Source organism: Entelurus aequoreus, linkage group LG17 (assembly GCF_033978785.1).
Source record: "Entelurus aequoreus isolate RoL-2023_Sb linkage group LG17, RoL_Eaeq_v1.1, whole genome shotgun sequence".
Classification (NCBI taxonomy): domain Eukaryota; kingdom Metazoa; phylum Chordata; class Actinopteri; order Syngnathiformes; family Syngnathidae; genus Entelurus; species Entelurus aequoreus.
This window is the reverse complement of record NC_084747.1, coordinates 32,921,895-32,942,704: the sequence shown is the minus strand read 5'-3', so window position 1 is coordinate 32,942,704 and position 20,810 is coordinate 32,921,895. Positions and strand designations below refer to the sequence as shown.

The following is a 20,810-nucleotide window of genomic DNA, read 5'->3' as shown; positions in this document are numbered from 1 at the left end:
GTACAATGTATTTGCTCATTGGCTTAGAAGGCTAATTGATGATTAGAAAACCCTTGTGCAATCATGTTCACACATCTGAAAACAGTTTAGCTCGTTACAGAAGCTACAAAACTGACCTTCCTTTGAGCAGATTGAGTTTCTGGAGCATCACATTTGTGGGGTCAATTAAACGCTCAAAATGTCCAGAAAAAGGGAACTTTCATCTGAAACTCGACAGTCTATTCTTGTTCTTAGAAATGAAGGCTATTCCACAAAATTGTTTGGGTGACCCCAAACTTTTGAACGGTAGTGTACATTCATAAATAAACAGTTGTACATTCATAAATTTCAAAAAAAAAGTTGCAGACCGAAAGGGTTTAGGCTTAAGTTGAACACTTATTGCGCCTAACCCTATAAACAAAGTCAAGTACGAGAAAAAAATATGAAATTTCCTTTTCACAACATATTATAAATACACATTGTACACAACATAAATACTGTTCAATTATATACACAGTAAAGGCATGTGAAATATCCTTTTACACATGTTAAAACTTTGCACCAATTATATACTATATACAAAAAATTATACTTCCATTATATTTATATCCCACATTTAGTTTTTAATTAACATTGATCATAGTATTAACTACAGTGTTGATTCAAGAGTGATATATTTTTCAAAGACATTGGTCTTAAAGTTTTTTTTAAATGTGTGAATGGAACTGGAACATTTTAAGGAATCATCCAAGCTGTTCCACAGTTGAACCCCCCTGACAGAAACACATATACGTTTTAAGCTCGTTCTTATGTTTGCTTTCTGAAAGACAGCTGAACCTCTGAGGTCATAGGGACTCTCCCTAGGTTTGAACCTCTCCTGTAGACACCGAGGCAGCATGTGGTTATGAGCTTTGTACGTCACAAGAGCAGTGTTGAGGTCAACAAGATTGTGCAGTTTTAATGTTTTTAATTTAATAAACAGAGCATTGGTATGGTAGTGATAATCCGCATAATTTACAATTCTAATCGCTTTCTTTTGAAGTAAGAACATAGAATTGATGTTTGATTTGTAATTGTTACCCCAGATTTCAACACAATAATTAAGATATGGGAGTACGAATGAATTATATAACATGTGAATTTCAACATTCATAAAATATTTTCATAATCCTACATGGACTTACAACTAGTTGAATGACACCTCTGTCATGGCCTGAGGGGCTCTGTATCACTTTAACTGGCACGTGCAATTAGTACTATCATGGCCGAAGCTCCTAAACAACCAAAGAAATGAAAAGTTTGGTCTGTGGAGACAAAAAAATAAAAACGGAGCCTAAAAAGGACAATAAAGGATCAACATTGGCCCGGCTTTTACTCGATGACGACGGATTTTCGGCTGACTTGGTTCTGTTCCTGCTAAACTAGTAAGGGACTTTTGATGATCAAATCAAAATGTTTGCTATTGGAAATGTGTGTGGTAGCAATAAATAGCCACCAGCTTGATAGTTTGCGGTTCTACACTACTTCCTTCGGAAAAAAAACCTTCGCTGGTCTTTCTTTGCTTTGGACCTGCATCCGTCCTGATACAATCTTGGTAGTAGCGTCATGTTTGTAGCGCAATCTAAGATCATTTCCTGATAGGTTCTGCTCTCTAACAGCAGCATAGCCATTAGAGACGTAATATTTGTAATCTGTGCCAATATTGCCAATATCATGCCAGTATGCACTAGTTCTCATGGGAAATGTGGTCTTCTTTCTGGCAAAACCCCTGGCGCCGCTAAAGTAAACCAAAACTGAAAGTTCCTGAGTGGGGCTTTAATAGTAGGTGAGCAAACGGGTTACTAAGGCTCCTAATTTGGCTGCAGACAGAGGCATATTGTCTCATTTCCCATTGTATTATTTTGTCAAAATTATTAAGGACAAGCGGTAGAAAATGGATGCATTATTAATATACTTGTTAATTTAATGTTAATATCTGTTTACTTTCTATTTCAACATGTTCTATCTACACTTCTGTTAAAATGTAATAATCACGTATTCTTCTGTCTTTTGGATACTTTAGATACATCTTGGGTGAGACTACAAAGTTTGGTATCAATCTGATACCAAGTAGTTACGGGGTCATACATTGATCATAATTAAAGCCCTCCCGTGTCCAGGACGTTGTGGGGGGGCGTGGCCTGCGGACCTGCAGCGAAGCGGGGTGTGCCAGGACCAGCTTCGAGATCAGCGACAGGTGCGTAGATGACCCAGCTGAGAGTGTTTGTCTGATGACCCGTTGCTCTGTTAAAGGCAGCAGTCGGGAAAGAGAGAGGGGAGCTGTTGTTGATGGTGGAACAGAAAAACCAGCATGAACGAGAGTAAGAGCGAGACGGACAAAATAAATCATTGTTAAGAAAGATGAACGAGGCTGTCATGTCCGTCATTGATGGTCCAAAGAACCCGGAGGAACGAGACCTCCACAGACGTATTTCCTGAGTTTATAAACAATAACAAAATGAGAAAAGATTTTGTGATATTAAAATATCAAAATAATCATTGTAGTATCGACTATGTATGGCTCTTGTACTTGGTATCATTACAATCGATGTTTGTTTACATTCACGAGCGCTAGCTATGGTGTATAGTGAATCGTGTTTAGCTATTCCTCGTCCAGCAGGGATGGGATTTCTAAGAAAAAGTTTGTTTGTCGCCATAGAGGCAAGGATTAGTCATTAAGTAAGGAGCTAAAACACTGTCGACTGCCAATGGACAGTAGCCGCTAGCTAGCTAGCTATGCTTAGTTTAAAGCACTGCTTGCAGAGCGGCGCTTCAGTGTTCATAACGCCAATTGCATACTTGCCAACCTTGAGACCTCCGATTCCGGGAGGTGGGGGGTGCGGTGGGGCGTGGTCGGGGGTGGGGGGCGTGGTTAAGAGGGGAGGAGTATATTTACAGCTAGAATTCACCAACTCGAGTATTTCATATATATTTCATATATATATATATATGTATGAAATACTTGACTTTCAGTGAATTGTAGCTATATATATATATATATATATATATATATATATATATATATATATATATATATATATATATATATATATATATATATATATATATATATATATTTATTTTATTATACATATAAATAAAATAAATACTTTAATTTCAGTGTTCTGGAGGCTATCCAGTAGATGGCAGTATTGTCCTGTTTAAGAGTGTCACAACATTGCTGTTTATGGCAGACGAACTGCTTTACGGTAGACGAAAACGTGACTGCAGCTTTTGTGTGTTGTTACCGCGCTGGGAGGATGTAAATGAAACTGCCTAACAATAAATCCACATAGAAACCAAGAACTCGCCCTCGATCATTCTACAGTTATAACGTGATTGGGCAGGCACGCTGTTTATATCGTGGGAAAGCGGACTTGAAAACAGACTGTCGCCGCTGTCCCCACTCAGGTCCGCATGGAGCTGGAGGGGGCGTGGCCTCCAGCTCCGGCTGAATTCCGGGAGATTTTTGGGAGAAAATTTCTTCCGGGAGGTTTTCGGGATAGGCGCTGAATTCCGGGAGTCTCCCGGAAAATCCGGGAGGGTTGGCAAGTATGCAATTGTATCGTTAGTTTTTAAATCAAAATGCGTCCATTCTCCCTCCTGTGTCTCCACGCTGTGTCTGCTTGTAAAGGCTCTGTGCTTGCGCATTAACTAACATGTGCCTCTGCTTGTATAACGAGCAATGTCACAACGTGACAACTTTATTAGTACCATTATACTGTATAACCCTAGAGAGACTATCAACCTTAAGTTAAAAGAAAGGAAGAAAGAAAGAAAGAAAGAAAGAAAGAAAAATACTTATACACAAGGACTATTTCTATACAGGGGAACATAGGACAGCCTATATGTTAAAGAGGAACTACACATTTTTGGGAGAATTTTGCCTGTCATTCACAATCCTTATGTAAGACAAGCACAGATATGTTTATGCATTCTAAATATTTAAAAAATGCAATCAAAAATCTGCTTTAAATAGAACCTTTGGGAGTCGTTCTATTCTGCCTATAAAGCGCTTAAAAGAAACATCCAAATACTTCCATCACTGTTTTTTATACATGCTGTAAATAAATATGTTATCTAGTAACAGGCACATTCATAATAACATGTAAAATGTATGTATATTCCTCATTTTAGGCATACGGTGCCGTATTGATTTCAAAAAACGCATCACAACGTTTGCTTTTTCCTTCGACAACATCGCTGATTGTTACTCATGCGGACTTCATGGGAGTCAACAATCATAGGAAAACATCACTTGCTGTACAAAATCTGCTCTCACTGGGATGCCGACTGATGGGATGTTGATATATTCCAGTTTATATGGAAAACGACTCATAATCATACTTGCCAACCTTGAGACCACCGAATTCGGGAGATGGGGGGGTTGAGGGGGGGGTTGGTGGTAGCGAGGGTGTATATTGTAGCGTTCCGGAAGAGTTAGTGCTGCAAGGGGTTCTGGGTATTTGTTCTGTTGTGTTTATGTTGTGTTACGGTGCGGATGTTCTCCCGTAATGTGTTTGTCATTCTTGTTTGGTGTGGGTCCACAGTGTGGTGCATATTTGTAACAGTGTTAAAGTTGTTTATACGGTCACCCTCAGTGTGACCTGTATGGCTGTTGATCAAGTATGCCTTGCATTCACTTATGTGTGTGTAAAAGCCGCATGTATTATGTGACTGGGCCGGCACGCTGTTTGTAAGGAGAAAAAGCGGACGTGACGACAGATTGTAGAGGACGCTAAAGGCAGTGCCTTTAAGTAATTTAATTTAATATTGTTGTCCAGGTGGAAATCGGACAAATTCGGGAGATTTTCGGGAGGGACACTGAAATTCGGGAGTCTCCCGGGAAAATCGGGAGGGTTGGCGAGTATGCTCATAATCCTCTCGAAGGGTTAACAAAAAAAGGGGTGGGGGCAAACCAGCGTCATTTGCATGTCTTTCTTGCCATGTCCGGGTCTAAATTGACTGTCAAAGTTCACCAACTTCCCAGTTAATGTCCAGGGGGTATTGGTATCAAGGTGAGAGGCATGATTTATAACCGAGAATTGACTTTCACGAGCACCGAGGTGAGAGAGCAGCTCACCAGATGATGATGTCAATACAGCAGCAAAAGGTAGTTAGTTGCCTTTCTCTGATCAATGCTAAATGCAGGTCCTTAACGTTTGCGCTTAAAATAACAACATTGCTAATACTTGGTCAATATCCAGGTCACGAAATGTCAATGGGGTATTGTTGGCACTTTTTGTATGGTTATTTATTGGGTTTTATTTAGCTACATTTCAAGCAGACTATTATTTACGAGTCAGAATGCATTAAAAAAATACATCTTGTCTTTTATCAGGATTGTGAATTATAGGCAAAATTTCAAAAAAGTGCAGTTCTCCTTTAACAATATACACATAAATTCAGCAATTATGTCAATAACAATTCTAATAACCACACGACACTACAGCTGAGCACCAACACGCCCCTTGAAGATAGGAATAAGGCTTTAACAGTAATATTTTTCTACGTTGTAATGTAAATGTTTTTGCATTAATAACACACATTTTGACGTTGACATTAAAGTAAACTAAATGGAAATCAGTTGAAAATTTAGTAAGTTATGATCTTCCTCCTACCTCCAAAGACATACACCTGGAGATAGATGGATTGGCAACACGAAATTGGCCCTAGTGTGTGAATGTGAGTGCGAATGTTGTCTGTCTATCTGTGTTAGCCCTGCGATGATTGATTGATTGAGACTTTTATTAGTAGGTTGCACAGTGAAGTACATATTCCGTACAATTGACCACTAAATGGTAACACCCGAATAAGTTTTTTAACTTGTTTAAGTCGGGGTCCACTTAACTTGATTCATGATACAGATATATACTATCATCATAATACAGTCATCACACAAGATAATCATCAGAGTATATACATTGCATTATTTACATTATTTACAATCCGGGGTGTGGAGAGGGGTGGGGGGGTTAGGTTTGGTTGTTATCATCAGAAAGAGAAATGGATATTGAAACAGTGTAGGTCTGACTTGGTAGGATATGTACAGCAAGTAGTGGACATAGAGAGAGAGAGGGAGAGAGAGAGAGAGAGAGAGAGAGAGAGAGAGAGAGAGAGAGAGAGAGAGAGAGAGGAGAGAGAGAGAGAGAGATCAGAAGGCATAAGAAAACGTTTCTACATTTGATTATTTACATTTGATTATTAACAATCCGGGGAGGGTGTTAGTTTAGGGTTGAAGTTGCCTGGAGGTGTACTTTTATTGCGGTTTTGAAGGAGGATAGAGATGCCCTTTCTTTTATACCTGTTGGGAGCGCATTCGACATTGATGTGGCATAGAAAGAGAATGAGTTAAGACCTTTGTTAGATCAGAATCTGGGTTTAACGTGGTTAGTGGAGCTCATTATTATTATGGCGGTCATTTACGTTAAGGAAGTAGTTTGACATGTACTTCGGTATCAGGGAGGTGTAGCGGATTTTATAGACTAGGCTCAGTGCAAGTTGTTTTACTCTGTCCTCCACCCTGAGCCAGCCCACTTTGAAGAAGTGGGTAGGAGTGTGGTGGGATCTGAGGTGGAGGTCTAGAAGTAATCTGACTAGCTTGTACTGGGATGTTTGGAGTTTAGATTTGAGGGTTTTGGAGGTGCTAGGGTTCCAGGAGGTGCATGCGTAATAGAAAAAGGGTTGAACGAGAGTTCCCGCTAGAATCCTCATGGTGCTTTTGTTGACCAGAGAGGAGATTCTATAGAGAAATCTCGTTTGTTGGTTGACCTTTTTGATTACCTTGGTTGCCATTTTATCACAGAAAAGATTAGCCTCTAGAATGGAACCTAGGTAGGTGACCTCATCCTTCCTGGTGATAACAATGTCACCCACTTTTATAGTGAAGTCATTGACTTTCTTAAGGTTGATGTGGGACCCAAACAGGATGGATTCCGTTTTACCCAAATGTATGGATAGCTTGTTGTCAGCGAGCCAGGTGCAAGTTCTACAGAGTTCAGCACTGAGGATTTTCTCCACCTGTGACTTGTCCTTGCCGGACACCAGCAAGGCAGAGTCATCCGCAAACAAAAACAATTCACAGTCGCATGCCGATGACAAGTCGTTTATGTATATTAGGAACAGTAAAGGCCCCAATATACTGCCTTGGGGGACTCCACAGCTTACTGAGAGGGGGGGGGACACGGTGCCGTTCACCTCTACCACGTGCTCCCTCCCCTCCAAGTAAGATTGCATCCAGCTCCATGAGTTTTTGTTAAATCCAATTGCTCTGAGCTTATCCAACAGTATAGCGTGGTTAACGGTGTCAAAGGCCTTCTGAAGGTCCAGCATGACCATGCCGCAGTATTTGCCCGCGTCCACCTCATTTTTGATGTGGTCGGTCAGATAGAGAAGGCATGTGTCAGTGGAGTGGTTAGTTCTGAAGCCGGATTGGAATTTGTACACGAGTTTATTAGTGACAAGGTAACTATCGACCTGTTCATAAACTATTTTGTCCATTACTTTCGAAATGGAACTGAGAATAGAAACAGGTCGGTAGTTGCCAGGTTCCAATTTGCATCCTTTTTTAAAGAGGGGAGTTACTCTTGGTATCTTAAAATCTTTTGGTACTTGGCCTTGTGAAATTGAGAGGTTTATTATGTGCGTGATAATTGGGGCAATGATGGAGGCAGAGTCCCTGAGAAATCTGGAGGGGATATTGTCAAGGCCGGTGGCCTTGTTTGGGTGGAGCGCGCTCAATTTTTTAAGCACCCATCAGCTGTGACCATTTCTAATTTGAAATCATTGTTGGATACTCGTAGCTTTCTGTAGAAGGCTTTAATGTGTTCTACACCAAAGCGACCAGAGTGGTGGGACAGCTTGTTGACAAGAGTTGCGGCTATGCTGGTGAAAAAGGCGTTAAGTCTGCTAGCTACCTCCATTTTGTCTGTAATGAGGGAGTCACTCTCCTTGATGCTGATGTTGGTGAGTCTGGTTTTAAGTTTTTGGCTGCAACCGGGAAGCTGGTTGTTGAGAATTTTCCAGAGCTCACGTGGCTTATTTGTGTTTTCCTCTATTTTGTCGTTAATGTAATGTTTTTTTAAGGATTTAGTCAGGTTCGTTGACTTATTTCTTAATTTATTGCATTGCTTTTTGAGAGTTGAAATGAGTGATTTATTATTATTGGGTTGTTTATCTACTTCAGTTTTACACTTTTGGTATTCGGAGTATTTTCTGTCTCTGTCTTTTATGGCAGCTAATAGGTCCGGATTTATCCATGGTTCAGAGCGGGCTTTGATCCTGACAGTTTTCACAGGAGCCATGTCATTTAGTATCTTTAGGAACACTGTTTTGAAGCGATCCCAAGCAACATCGACCAGGTTGCTCGTGAGCACAGGGCACCAGTCCCAGTGATCTAATTTTAAATTGAAATTATCACTGGAGTATTTTTTAAGGGATCTGGATTGGGCTGTTATGTGGCCATTGGCTTTGGGTTTAGCTATTTTGCGGGTGCAGAAGGTTAGATAGTGGTCGCTAAGACCACAGATCATGACCCCACTATTTTTCATTTTAGGCTGGTCTGAAGTGAGAATGAGATCTATGGTTGATTGGGTGGAATCACACACCCTTGTAGGTAGTGTTATTAGCTGTTGGCGACTTGTCCAGGGTGTACCCCGCCTTCCGCCCGAATGCAGCTGAGATAGGCTCCAGCACCCCCCGCGACCCCAAAAGGGACAAGCGGTAGAAAATGGATGTATGGATGGATGATTTATTTGCACTATACAGGTATTGCACTGAATTTGACCATTGCCCTGACTAAGATGGCCGCCACACAGCAACTGCATTGCAAACTGCTCCTATGCTTGCACTGAGGTACCAAGGGGGAGATACGGTTTCTGTGGCTGGTTCTGCTACACCATCAATTGCTTCAGTCTTAATTTACCGGCAGTGGGTCTTGAGTTTTGAAACGACAAATATGTCTGCACTGGATTTTTTTGCACTGGATTTTGTACATGACATTTTTATAAACTTAATTTTTGAAAAAGGGTATTGTGAACCAACTGAATGTTCAAACACATGCATTTTCCTTACCAATTTTTATTCAATTAAATTTTCAATTAAAATATGAAAATATTTGGTGGTAAAGACACAAATTAACCTCAATTGGTTTCCCATCGTCCTTTGTGTCACAATTTGTGTAGTATAAAGTTTTGTTTTATGATGTGTTTATTGTTAGTTAATGATCATTAACCCCCCCCCCCCCACCACCACCACCACCACCACCACACACACACACACAAAGTATTGAAGTAATTGGTGAGTTTTTTACTTTGTTTCATGTGTTGTGTTCTAATTTTGTGTGACCGTAAGTTAAGACAGTTTATTGTATAGTCAATTTCTCACCTATTATTACCAGCTTGTATCTAGTAATTGTCAAATGTGACTGTAATGAACTCTGTAATTAGAGAGAGTCACCGATGGCGGTAAGAAGTGCTTACACATTAGCATTGCATATTATCTTTGACATCAATGTGCTGATGCTGAAACATTACCTGGCGATTACGCTACAATGCAAATTGGTCACGTGGGCAAGATATTCATAGTCGTAATGAATATGTCTGCAAAATGCTCACTCTTGATGGACTTTCTCACCTGTTCTCTCAAGTCCCGAATCAGTAATGTCAAAGTCCAAGTCGAGTTGGAAGTCTTCGATGATATTGTCAAGTACAATCAAAAGTCATCGAAATTGTGATTGGAGTCTGACTTGAGTCCAAATCGTGTGACTCAGGTTTACACCTCTGCTCATTTTCGTTTGCCTCTCAATGGGCTCGTCCAATGTACAATAGCATTAAGGTAGCAGTCTACGTGTTTATGTGCGTCACGTCTAGATTAATGGACTGTATTTTTACAACTATAAGGCACCTTATAACCCGGTGCGCCTTTTATATGTATTCATTCTGGTTGTGGTACATGTTGTAATGATAAGTGTGACCAGTAGATGGCAGTCACACATAAGGGATATGTGTGGACAGTAGATTGACGCCAGTTTAATAAATGACGCGAGCAAGTACCGTAGGCAAGCAAGACTAAAACTTCTGATGTTTCATTGAGAATATTACACAAAGCTCAAAAAAATATGTTTAGGTCAATGGTGTCCACTTGTAGTCTTCAATTTGGCCCGTGAGACGTCAGGAGTTTTAAAAGAAATCTGGCCAGTGAGGTGTTTTCAAATTCAGTTTCATCCACTTGTAAGTGAACTCTGGTGCAGTCCGGTTCACTTGCGCTCAAACGCGAACATAACATAGACCAAAGACTCCTGCTAGGGATGTCCGATAATATCGGGCTGTCGATATTAGCGTCCGATAAACGCTTTAAAATGTAATATCGGAAATTATCTGTATCGGTTTCAAAATTATCAGTATCGGTTTCAAAAATTTATTACTTTTTAAAACGCCGCTGTGTACACGGACGTAGGGAGAAGTACAGAGCGCCAATTAACCTTAAAGGCACTGCCTTTGTGTGTCGGCCCAGTCACATAATATCTACGGCTTTTCACACACACACACAAGCGAATGCAAGCATACTTGGTCAACAGACGTACAGGTCACACTGAGGGTGACCGTATAAACAACTTTAACACTGTTACAAATATGCGCCACACTGTGAACCCACACCAAACAAGAATGACAAACACATTTCGGGAGAACATCTGCACCGTAACACAACATAAACACAACAGAACAAATACCCAGAACCCCTTGCAGCACTAACTCTTCCGGGACGCTACAATATACACCCCCCGCTACCTCCTAGTCCCCCCGCCCCCCCCCAACCTCCTCATGCTCTCTCAGGGAGAGCTTGTCCCAAATTCCAAGCTGCTGTTTTGAGGCATGTTAAAAAAAATAATGCACTTTGTGACTTCAATAATAAATATGGCAGTGCCATGTTGGCATTTTTTTCCATAACTTGAGTTGATTTATTTTGGAAAACCTTGTTACATTGTTTAATGCATCAAGCGGGGCATCAAAACAAAATTAGGCATAATAATGTGTTAATAACTCCACGACTGTATATATCGGTATCGGTTGATATCAGAATCGGTAAGTAAGAGTTGGACAATATCAGAATATCGGATATCGGCAAAAAAGCCATTATCGGACATCTCTACTCCTGACCAATGTTAAAATGACAAAAAAAAACAACCTTAAAGTACCAGGAGGGTGGAAAAAGAAGTTGCCTCTATTAAAGCTATTGTCATATACTGTATATATATCTGATTTATGACAACAAAGACTTCCAGAGTTTGCTAATAAATAAATATGTTTCAAAATAGTATCAAGCTTACAGAGATTCCTGAACCATTTTGAGAGATAATGAGGAAGCCAGTCACATAATCGCGTACAAAGATCCCTTTCCCATCAACAGCAATGCTAATCAAGCAGACTTTGTGAAAGCCAACAACGCTTACTTTGGGAAAAATTATGATCCAGGAACTTATATTTTTGAGCCCGAACACAAAGAGGATGAGCAATAAGCTTTAAAAAGCAGACTGCTACCCAACTATGCAACTTCATTGTGACTTTAGCATCTGCAGCATTGCTAGGCGCTAAACATACAAACTAACCATATTAAACCATAATAAAACAAACACTTATTGTAACATTTCCACTCTCGCTGGTATGTTGACCGACGGCACGCTCACATAATTACGTTAAGATCACGATTTAATCACGATCCTCACAAAGGGTTGAATAAAAAGTGTCTGCTCCAAGCGTCTTTTTGTTGAACAGCCAGTCAGTCCATGATGACATTTGTCTACTAACAGGTGAGAGATGCATGAATTTCAATCTAGAATTTACTTTTAGCAAGTTTGAGATGAAGCCGATTTATAGTGTGTCAACAACAGCAGCGCAAGATACCATTAGCTCAATGCTATAAATGCGCCACTAAAATAGTCTGTCTGCATTCGCACTTATAATAACAATATCACGGCGTGGCGAAGTTGGTAGAGTGGCCGTGTCAGCAATCGGAGGGTTGCTGGTTACTGGGGTTCAATCCCCACCTTCTACCATCCTAGTCACGTCCGTTGTGTCCTTGTGCAAGACACTTCACCCTTGCTCCTGATGGCTGCTGGTTAGCGCCTTGCATGGCAGCTCCCGCCATCAGTGTGTGAATGTGTGTGTGAATGGGTGAATGTGGAAATACTGTCAAAGCGCTTTGAGTACATTGAAGGTAGAAAAGCGCTATACAAGTATAACCCATTTATCATTTATCACTATTTGGTTAATTTTCAGGTCATGACATGTACATTTCTGGATGTTTTTAGAGAGAGTATAATGAGCGCAACAGAGGACCCGCGATCTGTTGACTCAATTGTTAGCCATTTATTTACAATTTTGAATGCATAAAAAAAACATGTGTTTCATGACTTGTGAATGATAAACAGCACATTTCTTTAAATTTTTTGCATATTTCCAGCATGATTGATCTAATAATATGATCAGAGTGCAGAGGGGTTACTCCAGTGAGGTAGAATCTACAGAAATTACAAAAGGTGTTCGGAGCGGAATATTCTTAATGGCTGACTGAATTTGTGGCATTTTGTGACATTTTAGTCGGTACAATTGGATATTGTTTAATGGCTACAATGAAACACAAACAATCATATAAAGTCAACTTGTTTTTCCACTCTACTAGTACTAGCTTTTAATTCTATCTAATCTTGTCAATATAGCAGGATAGGGATAATTTTGCATAATCCCTTTCCTGACAGAACATACAAATTGCAAAGTGCACATCATGAAACTTTTTTTTAATTTATAGTCTGAACCAGGGGTCTGCAACCCGTACCTCTGGAGCCACGTGCAACTCTTCCGCCTCAGATTTGTTTGAACCCAGGAGAGATAAAAGTTTGCATTTTAAAAAGGGTCTTATATAATTTCCGACTGTCTGTGAGGCCGTGAATGCGAATAGGCTGAGTTCTGAGGCCCGAGGAAGACAAATAAAAGAGACTGGAAGCCTTTGTGTTCAGTTCAGCTTCTCAAGTGTGCAAGCTAACCATGAATACTTTGCACAAATAAAAGAGAGACAAGGAAAAATAGTTTAACTTCACATGGACAGATTGCTTTTCCTGTAAAATACAACATATTCAACTTTTTAAAAGTTTATGAGCTGTGTTACGTTTTGCAGATCTATACCGTCTTTAGTGGAAGAAGCGACAAAATGTATTTTTGAATAGTAAAGGTTGCAGACCGGTTGTCTAAACCAAATCACAACTGTGAACATAGCCTTATTATATTAACACAATGGTGTATTAATTGGCTCTATAGCAGGGGTGTCAAACGTACGGCCCGTGGACCGGATCAGGCCCGCGAACAGGTTCTATCCGGCCCGCCAGATGAGTTTGCTAAGTATAAAAATGAGCCGACATTTTTGAATGAAAAAAACCTCTGTTCTAAATGTGTCCACTAGATGTCGCAAAAGCAATTCTTTGTATCTTTGTAGATGATGCTACATGTGTAAAAAAAAAAATAACCATATGATGTTAGTGCACCAGTCGAGGAAAATGAACAAACTACATAAATAACATCCTGTAATTTGATTTTGATATTATTTTTTATCTTGATAGATTGAAAATTAACACCAATAAGTTCACTGATGAACATTATCACATCATTTATTCAGAAAGTATAAATAACGACAAAAAGAGATAGAATACAATTAACCACAACATGTAAGTGTAAAAAAAAAACAACAACATTATGATTTGTACATTTTCAGAATGTGCTTGTTCTATTTTTAAACAAAGAAAACAATCTGAAGTTGTCTTTATTTTTAAGTTATCGTGCCGTGATTTTACCAGTCCCGCCCACTAGGGAGTAGATTTTTCTCCATGTGGCCCCCGATCTAAAATGAGTTTGACACCCTTGCTCTATAACAATATTAAAACCGCTCAATATCTTGCAGTGCATTTTTACACCAGTCAACTACAACCACAATAACAAACATCCAAAACTCAAAATGAAGGTATCCTTAGGTGATATTGTGTAGGTGTATTTATGTACATATTTGAGAATATTCAGAGATGAATATATATTTTTTTCTTTTACGTACTATTCATTTTGTGCATGCATTCACATTTTCGTCACCATTTCCTCACTATTGTGTCGCCACCAAACTACCCTAACATTAAAAAAAAGACCCAAAGTTTTTCCCAATACATTGTCCTCAGTCTCCTCAAACATGCTCATACAGGACCAGTGACGGATACAAGCCCTATAGCAAGATGTAATCACTGCTGTGACACGCACTTAAACATGAAACTTTGTTAAGAATGCTCGGAATCCCAGTCAAAGGGTCACAGAAACCCCCAAAAATGAAAGAAGATAGAGTACATACAGTCTCAATCAAAAGTTTACATACACTTGTAAAGAACATAATGTCATGGCTGTCTTGAGTTTCCAATAATTTCCGCAACTCTTATCTTTTTGTGATAGATTATGTATGTATGTGTGATAGCACATACTTGTTGGTCACAAAAAACATTCATGAAGTTTGGTTCTTTTATGAATTTGTTATGGGTCTACTGAAAATGTGACCAAATCTGCTGGGTCAAAAGTATACATACAGCAATGTTAATATTTGGTTACCGTATTTTCCGCACCATAAGCCGCCCCGTGTTATTAGCCGCACTTTCAATGAATGGCATATTTCAAAACTTTGTTTACCTATTAGCTGCCCCGTGTTATTAGCCGCACTTTCAATGAATGGCATATTTCAAAACTTTGTTTACCTATTAGCTCCCCCGTGTTATTAGCCGCACTTTCAATGAATGGCATATTTCAAAACTTTGTTTACCTATTAGCTGCCCCGTGTTATTAGCCGCACCTACGCTGCGCTAAAGGGAATGTCAAAAAAACAGTCAGATAGGTCAGTCAAACTTTAATAATATATTACAAACCAGCGTTCTAACAACTCTGTTCACTCCCAAAATGTAATGTGCAATCACAAAAATAGTAACACTCAAAATAGTGCAGAGCAATAGCAACATCAATAACTCAACGTTGCTCGAACGTTAATGTCACACAACACACAAAATAAACATTTGAAGCTCACGTTCTGAAGTTATTACTCATCCACAAATCCCTCAAATCTTTCTTCTTCTTCGGTGTGCTTCACTTGTTTTTTGACACCATCTGTGATGTGGACGCGCATGCAGTCATAGATCAACAGGGACGGAGCTGCGTGAAAAAAGTCACCCGGTCTCTTCGCTCATTTTTTCTTCATCCATCCATCCCTTCGAGTTAGCTTTTATGATGACGCCGGCTGGAAAGTTCTCTTTTGGCAAGGTCTTCCTTTTGAATATCACCTTGGGTGGAAGTTTCTGGCCGTTAGCATGGCAAGCTAACGGATATTCACCGTACGTGCTCCCGTTGTATCCACACTGCGGTTCACAGGAATATCAAAAGTCAGTGGAACCTTGTACGCGTGTCTCTTAGTAGGAGCCATTTTGTGGTCTTTACAGAAACACACATATGAAATGAAATATCCGCGCGCTTCTTCTTCTACGGGGGCGGGTGCTCACCTTGGCGGTTGCTTACAGTAGAAGAAGAAGCACTTCCTCTTCTATGGGGGCGGTTGCTTACCGTAGAAGAAGAAGCGCTTCCTCTTGTACGGGGAAAAAAGATGGTGGCTGTTTACCGTAGTTGCGAGACCTAAACTTTATGAAAATAAATATTAATATGAATCCATATATAAAGCGCACCGGGTTATTCGCCGCACTGTCAGCTTTTGAGAAAATTTGTGGTTTTTAGGTGCGGCTTATGGTGCGGAAAATACGGTACATGTCCCTTGGCAAGTGTCACTGCAATAAGGCGCTTTTGGTAGCCATCCACAAGCTTGTGGTTGAAATTTTGACCACTCTTCTTGACAAAATTGGTGCAGTTCAGCTAAATTTGTCGGTTTTCTGACATGGACTTGTTTCTTCAGCATTGTCCACACATTTAAGTCAGGACTTTGGGAAGGCCATTCTAAAACCTTAATTCTAGCCTGATTTCCTTTACAACTTTTGACGTGTGTTCGGGGTCATTGTCCTGTTGGAGCACCCAACTGCGCCCAAGACCCAACCTCCGGGCTGATGATTTTAGGTTGTCCTGAAGAATTTGGAGGTAATCCTCCTTTTTCATTGTCCCATTTACTCTCTGTAAAGCACCAGTTCCATTGGCAGCAAAACAGGCCCAGAGCATAATACTACCACCACCATGCTTGACGGTAGGCATGGTGTTCCTGGGATTAAAGGCCTGACCTTTTCTCCTCCAAACATATTGCTGGGTATTGTGGCCAAACAGCTCAATTTTTGTTTCATCTGACCACAGAACTTTCCTCCAGAAGGTCTTATCTTTGTCCATGTGATGTCAGATGAAACGAAAATTGAGCTGTTTGGCCACAATACCCAGCAATATGTTTGGAGGAGAAAAGGTAAGGCCTTTAATCCCAGGAACACCATTCCCACCGCTTTACAGAGAGTAAATGGAACAATGAAAAAGGAGGATTACCTCCAAATTCTTCAGGACAACCTACAAACCCCGTTTCCATATGAGTTGGGAAATTGTGTTGGATGTAAAGATAAACAGAATACAATGATTTGCAAATCATTTTCAACCCATATTCAGTTGAATATGCTACAAAAACAACATATTTGATGTTCAAACTGATAAACTTTTTTTTTTTTTTGCAAACAATCATTAACTTAAGAATTTGATGCGGGCAACACGTGACAAAGAAGTTGGGAAAGGTGGCAATAAATACTGATAAAGTTGATGAGTGCTCATCAAACACTTATTTGGAACATCCCACAGGTGAACAGGCAAATTGGGAACAGGTGGGTGCCATGATTGGGTATAAAAGTAGATTCCATGAAATGCTCAGTCATTCACAAACAAGGATGGGGCGAGGGTCACCACTTTGTCAACAAATGCATGAACAAATTGTTGAACAGTTTAAGAAAAACCTTTCTCAACCAGCTATTGCAAGGAATTTAGGAATTTCACCATCTACGGTCCGTAACATCATCAAAGGGTTCAGAGAATCTGGAGAAATCACTGCACGTAAGCAGCTAAGCCCGTGACCTTCGATCCCTCAGGCTGTACTGCATCAACAAGCGACATCAGTGTGTAAAGGATATCACCACATGGGCTCAGGAACACTTCAGAAACCCACTGTCAGTAACTACAGTTGGTCGCTACATCTGTAAGTGCAAGTTAAAACTCTCCTATGCAAGGCGAAAACCGTTTATCAACAACACCCAGAAACGCCCTCGGCTTCGCTGGGCCTGAGCTCATCTAAGATGGACTGATACAAAGTGGAAAAGTGTTCTGTGGTCTGACGAGTCCACATTTCAAATTGTTTTTGGAAACTGTGGACGTCGTGTCCTCCGGACCAAAGAGGAAAAGAACCATCCGGATTGTTATAGGCGCAAAGTTGAAAAGCCAGCATCTTTGATGGCATGGGGGTGTAGTAGTGCCCAAGACATGGGTAACTTACACATCTGTGAAGGCGCCATTAATGCTGAAAGGTACATACAGGTTTTGGAGCAACATATGTTGCCATCCAAGCAACGTTACCATGGACGCCCCTGCTTATTTCAGCAAGACAATGCCAAGCCACGTGTTACATCAACGTGGCTTCATAGTAAACAAGTGCGGGTACTAGACTGGCCTGCCTGTAGTCCAGACCTGTCTCCCATTGAAAATGTGTGGCGTATTTTGAAGCCTAAAATACCACAACGGAGACCCCCGGACTGTTGAACAACTTAAGCTGTACATCAAGCAAGAATGGGAAATAATTCCACTTGAGAAGCTTAAAAATGTGTCTCCTCAGTTCCCAAACGTTTACTGAGTGTTGTTAAAAGGAAAGGCCATGTAACACAGTGGTGAACATGCCCTTTCCCAACTACTTTGGCACGTGTTGCAGCCATGAAATTCTAAGTTAATTATTATTTGCAAAAAAAAATAAAGTTTATGAGTTTGAACATCAAATATCTTGTCTTTGTAGTGCATTCAACTGAATATGGGTTGAAAAGGATTTGGAAATCATTGTATTCCGTTTATATTTACATCTAACACAATTTCCCAACTCATATGGAAACAGGGTTTGTAAAATCATCAGCCCGGAGGTTGGGTCTTGGGCGCAGTTGGGTGCTCCATCAGGACAATGACCCCAAACACATGTCAAAAGTGGTAAAGGAGTGGCTAAATCAGGCCAGAATTAAGGTTTTAGAATGGCCTTCCGAAAGTACTGACTTAAACGTGTGGACAATGCTGAAGAAACAAGTCCATGTCAGAAAACCAACATATTTAGCTGAACTGCACCAATTTTGTCAAGAGGAGTGGTCAAAAATTCAACCAGACGCTTTCCAGAAGCTTGTGGATGGCTACCAAAAGCACCTTATTGCAATGACACTTGCCAAGGGACATGAAACCAAATATTAACTTTGCTGTATGTATACTTTTGACCCAGCAGATTTGCTCACATTTTCAGTAGACACATAATAAATTCATATAAGAACCAAACTTCATGAATGTTTTTTGTGACCAACAAGTATGTGCTCCAATCACTCTATCGCTAAAAAATAAGACTTGTAGAAATTAGTGACATTATGTTCTTTACAAGTGTATGTCAACTTTTGACCACGACTGTATATAATAATACCTGGGATTTATATAGCGCTTTTCTAAGTACCCAAAGTCGCTTTACATGTTAAAAACCCATCATTCATTCACACCTGGTGGTGGTAAGCTACTTTCGTAGCCACAGCTGCCCTGGGGTAGACTGACGGAAGCGTGGCTGCCAATTTGCGCCTACGGCCCCTCCGACCACCACCTATCATTCATTCAACATTCATTCACCGGTGTGAGCGGCACCGGGGGCAAGGGTGAAGTGTCCTGCCCAAGGACACAACAGCATGGTAAGAGGCGGGGAGCGAACCTGCAACCCTCAGGTTTCTGACACGGGCGCTCTACCCACTACGCCATGCCGCCCCATATGTAATGCAGTACTTGTTGCTTGCAGGTTCAACGCTTCAGTCAAGCAAACTACTGCAACACAGAGAGGGAAAACTAATGCCTCTCCTTGGAGGAGGATCACCTGCAGGGAGGAGTCCTTTGACACTGCAGGGATGTTGAAATTGTGCTACTGCAGCATTCTGCAACTTTAAAAAAGGACACATCATCTGCACAAGCTTATGAGAACTAATAAGGCGGGCGTTCTGCCTTTATAAAGGTAAAAAAAAAATCATAAATGTACTTAACATGAGGTAATCATACTAGTATGGTGCAGTGAAGTTGTGCACAATCATTCAAACTATTAAATGCATTTTTAGGCATACATGCTAATATTATACTTGTTTGTGTACTATAGTCATTGCTGAAAAAAGCTGGAAAAATTAATATGTAATATTAATAATGATTTTACACAGTAGGACACTGAACATTGAAGTCTTAATTGTCTAATTTATCAACTTTATGTGTTTTCTAAATGAAGTGTCTAAATGAAGGTCCCACCTGTTTCTCCAGGGCTTCCTTCCCAGTGGTGGACATCTTGGGTGCCGGTGCGCGCTCGCAGGTGCACCCTTCCAACAGGTAAATCCCGGCGGGGCGCGCGCTCTGCTCGTTGTCGAAGTAGAAGAGAACATTCTGGTAGAGGGCGAAGAACTTGTCGCTCCAGCGGCTGTTCTCCGCCGTCTTCTTGCTGAGGAAGCCGCGTTTGGTGCCCTCTTTACGCGCCACGGCCGACAGGAACAGCGCATGGCCCTCGTTGTAGCGCACGCTCTTCTGCATTTTCGTCCTTTTTTTCTTTGGTTTTCAACGCTCGGCCATGTTCGTGTGAAGGGTTTTTTTGTTTTGTTTTGTTTTGTTTTTTTTGTCCCACCGGGCTCAGCGAGGCAGAGCCGCGCGTAAAAGTCGTCCCGCCGGCGGAAGCGCTGCGTCCGCGGAGCTCCTCATGCGGAGGGGCGCTGGAGAGGAATCCACCATGGTGCTTGTTCACAACTTCAATGACGGGGGTGGGGTGGGGTGGGTGGGGAAAACACGCGTGCGTGTGTGCGAAGAGACGCCTCAAGTGGACGAGGGTAGAATGACGGAGGAGATCAGCTGTAATCCGCTTTGAGCGTGGTCAACTCTCCCATGCGCACGCACGCACATGCAGACGTGAGCACAAGCACCGCCCCGCGCGGTGTTGCCTCTCGGCAAATGATGCGCACACTCATGTTAAAAGAGAGCAGTCAAAGGAGAAGTGCATGTGTGTTTTTGTGTCATTATTATTTAAGGCACGGGTGTCAAACTCTGGCCCGCGGGCCAAATTTGGCCCGCCGTGTAATTTCACTTGGCCCTTGAGGCGATATCAAATTAACACTAAAACTGGCCCGCCGATTATATATTGCGGCGGTGCCGCGGTAACACCGCATTCACCGCTAATTCTACTACTTGCCAACACTCCCGGAAGTCTTCCAAACTTTTCAGCCAGTCCAACGAGTGCTGGCCCAGTCACATGACATGTGCGGCTTCTGCACGCACACACAATTGAATGCAACGCATACTTCATCAACAGCGATACAGGTTACACCAGGGGTGTCAAACGTACGGCCCGTAAACAGGTTTTAGCCGGCCCGCGGGATGAGTTTGCTAAGTATAAAAATGTACCTGAAATTTATGAATGAAAGAAACAGCTGTTTTAAATGTGTCCACTGGATGTCGCAATAGCAATTCTTTGTATCGTTGTAGATGATGCTACATATGTACAAAATAAACCACATA

General features: G+C 41.0%; 1 protein-coding gene across 4 annotated transcripts in view; it reads right to left on the bottom strand.

The window, feature by feature from the left end:
• Positions 1-20,143, bottom strand: part of rasgrf2b (Ras protein-specific guanine nucleotide-releasing factor 2b) — a 136,398-nt gene extending 116,255 nt beyond the window's left edge. For 2 of the 4 annotated variants that reach the window (XM_062025498.1, XM_062025499.1), the window contains exon 1: positions 19,560-20,142. In XM_062025498.1, coding sequence (XP_061881482.1) covers positions 19,560-19,835 — 276 coding nt within the window. In that variant the 5' untranslated portion in view covers positions 19,836-20,142. Of the gene's footprint in view, positions 1-19,559 lie in introns of all 4 variants that reach the window. The other 2 variants (XM_062025497.1, XM_062025500.1) reach the window with 2 other exon arrangements.
• Positions 20,144-20,810: the final 667 nt, after the last annotated feature.